At 39.6% G+C, this 14573-nt stretch overlaps 2 protein-coding genes across 2 annotated transcripts; both read right to left on the bottom strand.

Moving 5' to 3' along the window:
* Positions 1–2209: 2209 nt before the first annotated feature.
* Positions 2210–2749, bottom strand: LOC149035210 (tetratricopeptide repeat protein 28-like). Its single transcript, XM_089192109.1, has one exon. The coding sequence runs from the start codon at positions 2747–2749 to the stop codon at positions 2210–2212; it is 540 nt and encodes a 179-aa protein (XP_089048235.1).
* A 329-nt stretch (positions 2750–3078) lies between these two features.
* On the bottom strand, positions 3079–10566 carry LOC113669652 (uncharacterized). Its single transcript, XM_089192480.1, has 5 exons — positions 10498–10566; positions 10190–10258; positions 6161–6236; positions 5661–5726; positions 3079–5556 (listed from the first exon to the last, which is right to left on the bottom strand). The coding sequence occupies exons 1-5, from the start codon at positions 10564–10566 to the stop codon at positions 3104–3106; spliced, it is 2733 nt and encodes a 910-aa protein (XP_089048606.1). The 3' UTR covers positions 3079–3103.
* Between the last annotated feature and the right edge of the window lie 4007 nt (positions 10567–14573).

The raw sequence follows: 14573 nt of genomic DNA, 5'->3' as shown, positions 1-14573 counted from the left end.
CGCTTGCTGCATCTCAAATCGAGATGGATCGCGGCCACATGTAGCAATAAAGTTGTTTAAAGATTGCACTTGGTTAACATGCGCGGATTGAAAGTTGTAACCTAAGCGCCATAAAATTACATCGAAATGTGGAAGTAAAATTGCCGATGTCAGCTCAACGGGATTTCGTTTTAATTAAAACCGCGTTCTGGAACTAGCGTACGTGAGAAGTTCGTTCTTTCCACGTGCGCCCCGGGCTTTCTTGTACATAAAATCCTTGTTGTGGAACGAGCGCACGTGGAAATTTCGTTCATTTCATGTGCGCCCCACAGGACGTTGAAAAGACCAGCCAAGAGGAACTACAAAGATAAAACGTAACTCTGGGACTCGGACTGAATGTACTAATATTCCAGTTGTGCATGTTTTCTTTCTTTAGGTCACAACAACCACATTCGCTGCATCACACACTTCCCCACAGGAGCAGCGTTTGTCTCGTGTACCGACGACTTTGGAGCGAGGTTTTGGTATTGGGAGGGAGTACAGAGAATTCCTCCACCGACTGCATTGGAAGTTTAGAATTCGTGTCTTTTACGCCGATCTTTAACACAAATATAAAGCTACAGTTACAACCTCAATTTCTTCCTAAATCGTCTCAGAGTTTCAGCCTTTTAGGTGCTTTACCTGTCATTCTATATTGGTTAAACTCGTTTGGCTCACTTAATCTGTGAGACAAAAAGTATAATCTAACGCCTTTTCTCTTTTGTTGTTTTATTTATGATTACTCTTACAGCAATTTTCAATTAAGTGCCTAATGTAATCCGGGATTGTTTTGTTTTCGCATTATTTCACTTTGCGATTGGTCCAGGTCTCCTAATCTCTCAACCAATCAGATGCAAAACTAAAGCCAATTACGCTCGCGTTTTCCCGCGCTTTTCGTAAAACCTTTTAAGGAGAAAAGATATCGATCACAAGAACATTTTCTCTTCTTCCCACTGGTCGTTGTTATTAATTTGGTTTTGGTTTTATGACTCTCGATTGAAAAGCGCTCTACGGCTCTTACCATTATTATTGTTAGTATTATATTATTGTTTAGGTTCAATAAATGAACAAATACGTTCACCTTTCGCCTTTTAACGCCTTGATAAGATTTACATGTGAATTCTCCATACAAAACTATCTACACGATATCTATCTGATAACAAATCAGAGTACAAAACTTATCAATGTGGGAGCGATTTCTTTTTTTTATGTTTCCTGACATAATACCGAACTGATTCTCCTTATCAATTTAGAGAGAAAATTATGGAAGCTGGTAACGAGAATTAAGAATCAAATCTTAGGAAAATAAAAAGGTCAATCACTTCTTGTGACCTCAAGTGAAAAGAAACAATTCCATAATTTTCGCAACGTGAAAAATTCACCTAATATTTCCTGTTTTCAATTTTTGAATCGTGTGATCATCTTTGTTCCTTCTTGGTAAACATAATACAACTTTTGGGCAAATTGCATCATCTGCTGAGCAGCTGGGCCGTGTTTAAAAAATGCATGCAAAATAGCAGTGCAGATTTAAGAGTTTTTGCCTAAGGTACCACCAGTTTTCTTCGAGTGGGAGGAAGAGTGTTTGTCCAGGATCAGTTGCCACTCTGTCCCTTGTCTCCTTTATTCTCGTCCTCCGTCGGCTCTTTCTTGCCTAAAACAAACATTTTGAGTAAAGATCATAAGTGAGATATGTCCAAAAATGCATGCAGTAACGAAAATGGCGAATATTCGTCAAAATCGTCAAATCCGCCAAGCTGATTTCCGCTTTGACGAAATTGACTAAAATTGGCCAAAATCGTCAACTCCTGAAAGTTCACTCGCTTTGATGAAATTTCGTCGAGTCTGCCATTTTCGTTATTGCGGGCATTTCTGGACACAGGAGAGAGGAAATCAAGTTTCCATCATCAGGTGGCTGTTGTTTTTTGACTTAGCTTGTCCACGATATTCATACATTTATCAATAAATCGATTAATCTATTTATCTATCAATTAATTTTTCTCAGATAGCAGTTGTTGCACGCATTGACCAATGGCTTAAATGTTAAATTTCTTACAGACTGAAATAATCCTACTGAACCATGATCAAAATGTGCTCTTTGTGCATAAGATTAAATCTTATAGTCACACAATTTTTTCTTCACAAGCAATGGTGGATAATGTTACTTCTACAAAATCAGTCATCAGAAACAAGCTTACCTTAATTTCTGTAAGTCAAATGTCACGTTGTCTCCCATAAGTACAAATGGAGCCCATTGGCGAGGTTCAGTGAAGCCGTTGCTTCTCAACCATTTGATGGCCTGGTGAAGGGACTCACTGGCACTTTCTCCAGCAGCCAGGTGTTCGTAGAAATGATTCATGAGCTGCTCTGTTGCTTCGTCTTGTATGGCCCAAGATGCCACCAACACTGAACGTGCACCAGATGCTAGGAATGCGCGGGCGATTCCAATGACTCCCTCCTGTTTGAAGGTTCCACGCCCACTGTGACAACAACTAAGTACGACCATTTTAGCACGCAGCTTAACCTTTGAAATGTCGGACATTGTCAAAAGGTAGTCTTCTTCTTGTGGAATACCGTTCGTAGCACAATTAGGGGTAAGGGCAATCTCTCCTCTGTCGGCATGACCATGAGCAGCAAGATGTATTAGACTCACTGAATGAAGTGCGTGAAGTACCGCCTGCTTTGTTGCGTGTTCTCCTAACAAAGGCTGAACCCCCAGGAGTCGACCAACCATTTCTGCTTCCTTTCTTGCACCGGACAATGATTCCAAGTTCAGAGTACGTCCTCTGTATTGCACTTGGCCAGCCTTAGGATCACCCACTACCAGTGCACCGGTCTGACTGTGGTAGTCCGCTGAACATTCCTGGATGATCCCAAGAGTCGTGAGAGAAGGGACGATGCGGATTCTGTGGGTTTCTGATAAATACTTTCCTGCTGGCTCATCCCGTAAGGCAGCAAAAGGGACTCGGTAGGAACACCTCTCAGGTACAATGATGACTTCAGGCTCTGTAAGTAAATCTTTTACAGGAGCGATAATTTGGTCATAGCACAACTGAAGAATACTTTCGTTCCGTTTGATTTGGTCACCTTACAAAGGTGCTTGGCTCTGTTCTTGAGGAGACAAGGAAGTGTCGTCACCTAGAGATCGATCTTCACAATTCTCATTGAGTAAAATTCCGAAACTAGAGGCACTCTTTTTAAAAATATCCTCCACATCGCAAACGAATGCAGCAATGAGGGTGTCGATTTTTATTTCGGGGCTCACTCGATGGTCAATATGTCCATTTACTTTTAAGACCCACAGATGAACATGTCGTTCACAATATGAAATGTACAAAACAGCACAATTGCTCTCTTTACTCACAATGCTCTCGATCCCAAGCCGATATGTTGAATCAGTTGAGATGTGGCTTTCAGTTAAGAGTTTGTCCGCCATTAATTCTGCAAGGCCTCTAGCACGTCTCAGCTCCTCCACGTTGAGAGAATCTCGCAGGCGTCCGTTGGCACACAGCATTTTACGCAACAACTTGTAGGGGAAATTACCGTGCTCTTCCAAGAGAGACGTTTTAAATTCATCGTTTCCTTTGAGAAAATTTCGCAACTTTTCATAAATTTCAATACTTTGACGAAGGTACTGCATTGCATCCTCTAACTTTGATTGCGACATCTTTACTCGAGTAATACCGAGAAGGCTCTCAAAGTAAATCATATTGTCTCCAATTTTGCTGCTCATCGAGCGCGCTTTGTCAAAGAATTTCTCTGATTGGTCATAATTTCCAAGCGATAGAGAAACATGTCCAAGTCTTAGGCAACTCAATCCCTGTCCGCTCTTATCACCAACGTTCATGCTGATAGTTAGCAGTTTTTCGTATAGTTCTGTAGCCTTCTGATAGTCATGAAACGAATAAAACACATCTGCAAGGCCTGCGTAGCACCATCCTTCACACTTTCTTTCGCCAGTTTCTGTACTGATGGTAAGGGCTTTGTCAAAATGTTCCTTAGCCGCCTTATTTTTACGAAGTGATAGAAACACACCTCCAAGGTTCACGCAGCATCTCCCTTCTCCTTCCCTGTCGCCAATTTCTGTTACGATAGCAAGTGCTTTCTCGTAATATTCTTTAGCCTTCTGATATTCACCGAGTGATTCAAACAGAGCTCCTAGGTTCCCGTACTGTGTTCCTTCTCCTTTCCTGTCGCCAATTTGTGTTGCGATAACAAGTGCTTTCTCGTGATATTCTTCAGCCTTCTGATATTCACCGAGTGATACAAACACACATCCAAGGTTTCCGTACTGTGTTCCTTCTCCTTTCCTGTCGTCAATTTGTGTTGCGATAACAATTGCTTTCTCGCAATATTCTTTAGCCTTCTGATATTCACCGAGAGATAGAAACACATCTCCAAGGTTCCCGTACTGTATCCCTTCTCCTTCCCTGTCGCCAATTTCTGTTGCGATAGCAAGTGCTTTCTCGTGATATTCTTTAGCCTTCTGATATTCACCGAGTGATTCAAACACACGTCCAAGGTTCCCGTAGCATGTCTCTTCTTCTTCCCTGGCGCCAATTTCTGTTGCGATAGCAAGTGCATTCTCATGATATTCTTTAGCCTTCTGATATTCACCGAGAGATAGAAACACATTTCCAAGGTTCCCGTAGCATACTCTTTCCCCTCCCCTGTCGCCAAATTCTGTTGCGGTAGCAAGTGCTTTCTCGTGATATTCTTTAGCCTTCTGATATTCACCGAGTGATTCAAACACACATCCAAGGTTCCCGTAGCGTGTCCCTTTTTTTTCCCTGTCGCCAATTTCTGTTGCGATAGCAAGTGCTTTCTCGTGATATTCTTTAGCCTTCTGATATTCACCGAGTGATCGAAACAGAACTCCTAGGTTCCCGTACTGTGTTCCTTCTCCTTTCCTGTCGCCAATTTGTGTTGCGATAACGAGTGCTTTCTCGTAATATTCTTTAGCCTTCTGATATTCACCGAGCGATTTAAACACATCTCCAAGGTTCCCGTAGCATACTCCTTCTCCTTTCCTGTCGCCAATTTCTGTTGCGATAGCAAGTGCTTTCCCATGATGTTCTTTAGCCTTGTTATATTCACCAAGTAATTCAAACACACATCCTAGCCTGCCATAAGTGATTGCTTCTCCACTTTTAAAGCCAATTGTTTTATTGATTGCAACTACGCTTTCAAAAAGTTTCTTGGCTTCTGCAAACCTACTTCTTCGTAAATATTTGTCTCCCAGTTCTTTCATTGATATTCCAGCATTGTAGAATATGTCAATAAGTTTAATGGTGTAACTTATTGCATTTGTGTAACCAGAGATTGCATAGTACGCATTAAATATTACCTCAGAGACATCAAGGCCGTTAATACCAAAGTCTGGGTTGTTGAGTAAGATTACACATTCATCACACAAATCAGAGGCTTGTATACCACGATCAGTCTTCAGAAGATATGTGGCAACATCCAAACCTATTTTGATCTTCTCTAGGATTTCACGCGTGTTATTCATCGCTCTTTTGTGTCTTACAGAATGCCTTCCTGAAATGAAATAAGTAAAAAATAGAGAAAACTTGAATAACTAAATTAGATGATGACTTTTGGAAGCCGTCTTCGTGCTACTATTTTTCAGGCAGAACGCTCACTTTCCGTGAAAGCTTGTTGGTTGAAGCGTAACATTCCCTTTTTCGTTTTTCCCCATAATTTATGACCTGTGCATGGAAACAACAATTGTTGAAAAATTGGGAAAAAATTTGTATAAAAATGTGTAAAAACATTCAATTTTGAGACCCAGCCTATCGCGGGGGAGGGCAAGGGTGCCTCTCAGAACCTTTACCAGATTTTTACCTCAAAATCCCGAAAGTATGCGACCCCATTCTGGTAACTCTATTGAAAATTCATCTCCATAATAGTCAATCCAGTCCTAAAAATGCCATCTTATCCCGATGCACATCCCCATTAGCCGGCTATTACTAGAGTTTATTCCTCCCCTTTCCCTCCCCCCCCCGGTTTTCGTCGACACCCACCCATATCTCTCGCTCGTAACAGTGTCACATTGGATACCAAGTTCTGGACTTTACTTCGGGGGGGGGGGGGGGAGGAAGGGGGTATGTTGCTTTACGATAATATTTAGTTGACTTCTCACTATGGTTCTGAAAATCATGTGATCCCTTCCAAAATCCTTCATCCACCATCCCCCGGCGATCAATAATGACCCGTCTCTTAGATGGGAAAAAGATAAATAAACAACTTCAAACTGGTCCATATTAATAATGATTCCTTCTGCTGATGTTTTATCGGCGCGTAAGTAATTCAGGTAAAATTTATCAAAAGTATGTTAGATTTAAAACTTCGTTTTTTGAATTCATTGGGTTGGTAGTTCAATTTCTGTCACAGAACACTATTGTATTATTTTTTTCAACCGCCCCATCGCTTCACTTTGGGCAGGCATACAGTGAAATTTATTTTCGACGCCTATAATACTTTGTTGAATATCATTTCCTAAGGAGGCTCTGTAAGGTTTTTTGACCGCGCGAGATCTGGGTACGAACATAGCGAGAGCTTTAACTTGCAAAGTGTCAACTTGCAAACAAACATGGCGGCTCGATACAATCGCACGATTGTCATCTGAAATGGTTTGTTAAAAAAGAGTCTAATACGATACAGTTTTGATGTGATGGAATCAAGGATTTGCAGCAACTGCACCCGTTATGTTCATAGGTCTTCTAAGCCTGGAAAAAAGGTCAACAGAACAGAAAACACCGTGAGAAAGATTTCCAAAAGGCTTCAGATGGCGCGACATATTAGAAAGTCTACGCTTGCTCAGATATTGATCTTGGTGAAGTTTTATTCAATTACGTAATGTTTTGCGACAAAGAAAACAGGGATCTTTCGAGCTAGATTTATCGCGTTTCCTTCGGTGGAATTTCCAAAGATTTGCTGAACCGTCAAACATATGTGTGCCTTCCTAATGACTGTTGATATAATAAATTCATAGGACCAAATTGGAGATAGAGAAAAAAAACAAAAAATTGCTAAAAGCTAGGAAACTGGCTTTGAAACTCCTATTCTTTTCGGCTTTTAAATGATCGGCAGGGCAAATTTTCCTAATTTGTGAAAATTTTGAGAAATTTCACCGAAGCTAATTGAATAAAATAAGAGGCACAGCCAAACTATCACTGGCGAGCGCCTCCCTTCGTGGAGCCTTAGCTTAATATCGAAAATCACTTTTATAATATTTACTACAGCAAACACTGGTCCGAACCTTATTCACTGCCCTTTTGATGGCTTTTAGTGACCTTGATGAGTGAAAACATAAACATTTTTTGGAAAAACATTACGCTGGCGCACGCGCCAACATTAAGCAAAAATCCTATGAAGCCTTCTTAAACGATAGGCAATTATTTTTTTCACATGTGACGTAATAGGCCACTGATTATCCGAACTACTTTAGTTACGCCTAGAGCTTGATTCTCCAAAAATTTGTCTGACAGAATGATAATGTAAACTCATTAAAAAAAATAAAAATGAACGTGTGGCACCCATAGAACTATACGCAGAGAAAGACAGTTCGTTCACCTTTAAAACAGCATCCTTGTCGTTTGATAAAAGAAACCAGAAGCAAGAAACTGAAAGAAAACTTAACCTGTCAATGATAAATGCAAATAAATATACGTTCTTGTCTACGCGTGAGGTGATGATGGCTGTGTATTCGCCGAGTTATCTTTTCTTTTTTTTTTTTTTTTCGCCTTTTTGTGGATCGCGGAGGTCCATAAAAAACGCTAAAGAGGCTTATATTCAGCCTTCTTGACCGAACATGCTTGGTCAATAAAGGACTTACTGCATGGAAAAAAATGTTTTGCTTGGAAAAAACTAAAAAATTACTTATTTATCTAAAAAACTGGTAAAGAAAGCCAACTGTGTTTGTAGCAAGTCAATCTTGACTATTTTCTGCTTTTATGCGACTCCATAGCCGACATTGTCTAAAATTTATCTCAAGAACTGGGAAAGAAAGCACGTTAAAGTTCACTGTGTACTGCCGCTTTTAGCGAATCCATCGCCGACATTGTCCAAAAATTGAGAACTTGCTTTCTTGCCCGGGATCAAAGAGGGCGATCCCAAGCGGGCAAGATGGGCCCGTGTTCCCTGTTCGGGTAGTATATTAGAAGTAGGGATTCGCTTCGTATTGCCCACGGGCGCTGCCAGCCATATGATAAATAGTGATATTACAATGTAAGGACTTGACTGATCAAGATAGAAGATAGGGGTTTGTGCGTTTTCATCATCATGAATGATTCTTTTGCTCTTAAAATTTTATCTGCCATGTGATGATCGCGTGACATAAGTAAACCAAAAACAAGAAACTGAAACAAAACCCGTAGGAGAAAGATGAATGCAAATAGCAAGAGTTACGCGGTGAAAAAAAAATATCGATTTGAACGATAAAAAAATCACTGCTCCTCCAAATCGTTACCAGCCTTAAGAGGGTCTCTTGAGGGACATTTTACGGCTAAAGCTGAATTTCTTTCCGTAGCGATTAAGAGAAAATTTTTCACGGTTAATTTTTTACGACTCTTGGTTGAAATTTGTCGATTTTTACGCCTAACGGCTAAGTTTTCTACCATTTTACGTTCAACCCCATTTACCCCACTTAAAAATCTCCTATCACCAAATTTCAGCAAGCTTATTTTAGAAATATGTCAGGGTTTAGAGAGATAGAGTATAAATGAATTAGTTTTTGAAGGCTGCTTACCTTTTAAAAAACGCAAAGTTTCCGAGCTAAGTCTGCTGATCGTTTGATGGATGAAACCAAAATCAAGAAACTCCCTGCAAAACAAAGATTTATGAAAATAGCTAGTGTAAATAAATTAAAAAAAAAAACGATAACAGTTATAGTAGCAATAATTACTAGTTAGACTGAGATGAGATAAATGGAATCTTTCTCTACTTCTGAGATTCTTTGAAAAGCTGGATGCTCTATCATAAAGATTTCACCGAGTTTCGGTCCTAAATATTTCAGTTTTCAGAGACGAGAGAAGAATATTACTCCTGTTCATTCTTCTTCTTACCTTGAAAAAATAAATCGTGTCACTTTCGGTGTTATTTCTGATAGTATGACAAACGAAACCAAAATCAAGAATCTGAAAAAAAAATTCCCGCAAAACAAAGATTGGAGAAAATTAACTCGGGTGAAGACAAATTACTCCCTTGTTCTGTAAAATAATGATAATAATAACAATACTAAGTACTAACAATAATCAAATTACTAAAAAATGTTTTAACATATGTGGCGTTCTTTTTCCTCATTTCTGTTTGTTAAAGAAAAAACCTCTTACAGAAAAGAGAAGTAATATCACCAATGATGATACGAACACATTTTTCACAGGGTATCATTAAGTTCTCAGTACTAATTCTCTTTACTCCCATACAGTTCTTGTGATGATGATTTGGAAAATTTAGTATTGGATCAACTTATAATCCCGTAATTGATATTTTTTTTATTCTCATCGCTTGCCTGCTTGATATTGTATTGATATTGTAAGGAGAAATTCTGTCTTGGTCACTCATGAAAGTTAAGGGTTAACCTCTTGGAAAAATTGCAAGAGGATTAAAAAGAGATCTTCACCGCTCACACCAGTTTTGAAGACTTCAGAGCTACAACGAAAATTATTGAGGGGGAAACGAGCATTTTATAATAACGGTTGCGGCATTTTGCAAGAATAAATGCATTTTGTAATACGCATTGCAAAAATTTGTAGCAAAATCGAGTCACGCATTTCGTAATCATTAATGGCCACAACATTTTGTAGTAATCGTCGGTCTGTGCAACATCCTACGGCAAATTGTAATATGTTGCTCTTGCAAAAAAGTATCATTCCACAGACTGGATATTTGCAGTTTTCCTCCTCTGAATAATGATTTGAAAAGCATTAAGATAGGCATCAGACGGCAAAACACATTTGCAATGGCTACAGAAATGTACCCAACCGTAAAGGCATACAGAACCGCGCACTGGTTGTAGGCACAAAGTTGGCAAGACCACATTTTCCGCGTCATATCCTTTACAAAACAACAATGTAAACATTTGTTTTCTTTTGGAACCAGATAGAGACAATATCATAAAGAATATACCACTTTCGTGTCAAAAGATTGTCACAAGAATATTTGATCTCACCTCAAACAGGCTCAGAATCAGATCTGTTTCATCGGTAAAGGGTGATTCTCGCTTGTAATTGATTGCCTGCTGTGGATCAATGGGAACTTTGTCAAGCATTCAAAAGTTTTGTTTTTGTGTGGATGTTACTAAAATCAGGAACGGGGAGCGCAGATCGCAGAACGGAGTACGGGGAACGGGGAACGCTGAGCGGCGAACGTGCAACAAGGAACCGGAAACGGGGAGCCGGGAATGACAGTCTTCTATTCAGACTTTTTTTCCGTGTTGTTATCCGCCCTGTTAAACTGTTATGCGGATTACCGCTGTACTTTCGGTCCCAGTTCTTGTTCTTGGTTTCCCGTTCCCCGTTCCCCGTTCCTGATTTTAATAACATCCATCTCGTGTTGGCCCAAATTCAAACTGTTGTTTGTGTTTCAGTGTCTCTAAAGATGTGTGTTAATATTTTATTTCATTCTTTATGCGGATGTAAAATGAACTGTTTCAGAACGGTTGGACTAATCAACACATCTATAGTCTACGCAGTTACCTTCTTCTGTTGTTTGGGAAAAGTAAGCGTAAGCTGCCCTGGTCAGTTATCGAATTTTCAACAACGCTGGTCTTCCCCCCGAACAATCCCGGGGCATTCGACTGTCGTCTGTGCCCAAGGAGAAAGTAATTTAAACTTGCCAAGGTGGGATGGAAATCTAAACTGAAAGTAAATTTAAACGAGCCAATCTTCAACAGTTCAAATACCCGGGGGGGATCTCCCTGAAAGGGATGTTGAATTTTTTAACTACTCGACGCATAATGAGTTCTTTTGTAGAGTGTACGTCAACAGTTTTAAAAGTGAAGCATTTTGAAAACGCTCCTTTTCTCCGAAGACAAGTGAAAAGGGAGGCTTTTGAAAACGTTGACCGAAACATTCGTTCCATATATACTCTATATATTTCTCTTTGCGTTTCAGGTGATCAGTTAATGTTGAGGAAAGTCGCAAATGCATCGAAATGTGCGCGTTTCCAGTTTAAACACATTATTCTGCGCAGTGGAGACCGAAACGAACATTAGTGTGGCAAAAAATATCTTCTTTCTTTTTGTTGGACACAGAAAGCGACTCTTTTGAAACTGCTTAGTGCGTTCGGGGCCAAATGGGCAAGGTATTTTTTTCGTCCTCAACATCTATTAGATTTCTTAAAAGTGGATTCGAAATTGTCAAAGTGTCATAAGTGATAACTTCGTTGCTAGCTCGGATCGGAATCCACAAATCACAACATTTATGTTGACCTGGTAATCTTTGGATTTCAACTTCCACAAGTAAATAATCAGAGAACAAGGATTTTGATCTCGAGTCGAAATATTATACATCGTCAGTGCATGCCCTGAAAATTGGTGCCAGAGCCAGTTTTATGTTGCAAGCTTGCGATGTTACAGTGTGATTTCAAAGTTCGAAGGCTATCGAATAGTGAGGTGTAGCAGAGGGGGAATCTTTGTAGAGTCATGGCGAAATCACATAAACCTTCTCGTGATGTTACAGCAGAGAAGAAAGCTGGTACATTGAAATCTGGTGTTGCAGCCGATAAGAAGAAAAAGAAAGTGAAGAGAAAGGAAAGTTATTCACTGTACATCCACAAAGTGTTGAAGCAAGGTCATCAAGATACTGGAATTACAACCAAAGCTTGGGTATCACGAGCTCTTTCGTTAGCGACATTTTCGAGCGCATAGCTATGGAGGCATATCGCCTGACAAAGTACGGTAAGAAGTCGACAATGAGTTCCCGCGAAATCCAAACTGCTGTACGGCTGCTTCTGCCAGGTGAAGTTGCAAAGCATGCAGTCAGCGAAGGCACGAAGGCTGTCACCAAATACACAAGCAGCAAGTGAACGAGGAGTACGATATTTTCTTTAAATCCAATGGGCTTACTTCTGTGTAAATCTGCGATCAACCAGTCAACAGATCCTGTTATAGTTTATTTTATTGTTAACCCAGCCAAGGTTTAAAGCAGTAGAGATGCTTAAATAAATTGCGTTTCAAAGACAAGTTTTCCAACTTTTCTGAAATGACTTGACGTGCGCATATGACACTTTCCATTGTAGTTTTGTAATTTGTTGAATAACTGTAAGTTGTACAATAACTAGCCGTCCATTGAAAAAAGATGTCGAATTTAGATTGAGTGATTACCTCCTGTATTTCGCAATATCTTTGCCTTCACTGAAATTAAAAGAGAAGGCGTTTCACTCGGAGAATTCTCTGGTAGCTTGTCCTAACTATTGACATGCAGACCTTACAGCACTCGCTGTGTTGTAGAGTTTGAAACAATATTACGAAAGACACACAAATTGGACGTGCGATGGGCTGTAAATAAGTTTTTGTTGAGTTATTATTTTTAAAAAAAAAAAAAAAAAAAAAAACTCTATGTTAACGAGTAGAGTGGTATGTTGTTTGCACCAATCAGATCGCCGCATTAGGTTATGTATCTCGCACCGATCAGATTGCCACATTAGGTTATATATCTCGCACCAATCGGATTGCCGCATTAGGGTATGTATTTCGCACCAATCATATCACAGCATTTAGATGTCTTGCACCAATCACGGCGTTTGGGTATTGTTTTGTTATAAATTATGTCATGGAATCAGGGTGCCGTGCACAGAGAACGAAGTTAAACAGAACATTTGGGCCCATTTGATAAGTGTAATGGCCTTCGCGAGAGCCTCGTCGATTGAGGTCGAGCTTTATTAGGATATGAAAGGTTTGTATTTAACTTGTTACCTCAATTTTCTTTAGTTAAAACGTGTTTTTTTTTTCGCTCCTTTTTCTCACAACGCATACGCCAAACAACTAACATTCCATCGCGTACTATGAAAACAACGTCTAAAGTCCGATCAGAACATACCCAATCATTGCACTACATGAACATTACACCATTTTTCACTTGCTTGAATTTTATTCCACCAATCAAATTCCACTTGTCCACATTAGACTATGCTCTATCACGTGCCATCTCCTGGTAAACAACTTACATTTTATCACATATTCTAACCATATTATCCAACCCCACTGAAAAAAAATTCACATGAAAGTTAATGCTACTGATAGCGGCTTTTTCACGCAATTCTCCCGCGTTTTGACTTTTTCTACAAATAAAATTCGCTTTTAGCTGCGTTGAACCTAACTCCTTGCGTGTTAATTCCTTGTAGACAACCTGCTTTTTTTCACGTTTTTCACGCCCTGGGGGCAAAGTCCAGAAAGGCAACGATCAATCAAGGAGACCTCTTTGAATTATTATCCTTTTTTCTCGTTCAGTGAATTTTCACTTATTCGAGATCGCAATATATTCTTGGTTAGGGTCTATTGGAGATACAACAGAGTTTCAGGTTACTTTTCGTTGTAAAATTACGTGGAATTATATATTTGTTGTAAACGTAGTCTCTTCCGCAACTGTCACGCAACGCACTCTCTCTCCAACGGGGAATATAGGGCGTTATGTGACGAGACCAAACAACGGCCACGAAGGAGACTACAGTGAGCGTGGCACCGGTGTATTTTATTTTTTCTCAAAATTATTGAGACAATAGAGAAAATAGACCCCAATATACCTGTGTGAGTCTGGATTAATTAGGTTTTTTTCTTTCTCTTAAAGTGAAATAATGCGATATTTTCGTTCTTTTGAAAGTTATGAAAATACTAGGAACAGAATGCGTCCCATCTCGACCTACGCAGCTTAAATAAATAACCCTTGCATGCTACGCATGCCTATGTTTTACAACTGCGGAATATTTATTACAAGGCAATGAAAAGCGATCGAATATTGCCTGCCTTCCCATCGAAACGATCTGCTGTAGACTCATACGCGAAAACCTCCTTTCCTTTTTCTTAGTTTTCCAGACTCATATTTTTTCGGATCATCGTCCAGTGTGAGAGCAAAACTAGAGCCGCATGGGGTAATATCGAATGCGAATGTAAGGGGTTTGTTTCTTTGGAGCTTTCGTGCGTCGACCTACGTTTCCCCACGGGGGAAAAGCAGCTGGAAACTGAGACTCTTCTTGAAAAATTATTCATGGTATTATAGAAATACTAGAATTGTTGATTCGCAGAAAACAACAGAGGATTTCGGGCTATTTCAAATAAAAATAATGCCGAGATTTTGTGCTGTTTTCTCTACCGCTTCATTAAAACCAAATGCTAATTTAAGACTTTCGTTTCACGAGCCGATGACCGCAACACTACCTTACAGCTCATTTCCTTAGGCTTCTTGGGGTCCCAGTCACTGGAATGAAAGGAAAGTGGTTCTTTACACTTTTACTTCTAATTTCCATGGCAACGGAACAACAGTGCCTTAGAAATTGCACTTTATTACTATTTTATCACAAATTATTCGCAAAAAGACATTTGGGACGATTAAACAAAA

This window comes from Pocillopora damicornis, chromosome 13 (assembly GCF_964200805.1).
Source record: "Pocillopora damicornis chromosome 13, jaPocDami1.2, whole genome shotgun sequence".
NCBI classification, from domain to species: domain Eukaryota; kingdom Metazoa; phylum Cnidaria; class Anthozoa; order Scleractinia; family Pocilloporidae; genus Pocillopora; species Pocillopora damicornis.
The sequence above is the reverse complement of the archived record's forward strand: the minus strand, read 5'-3'. Positions and strand labels throughout refer to the sequence as shown.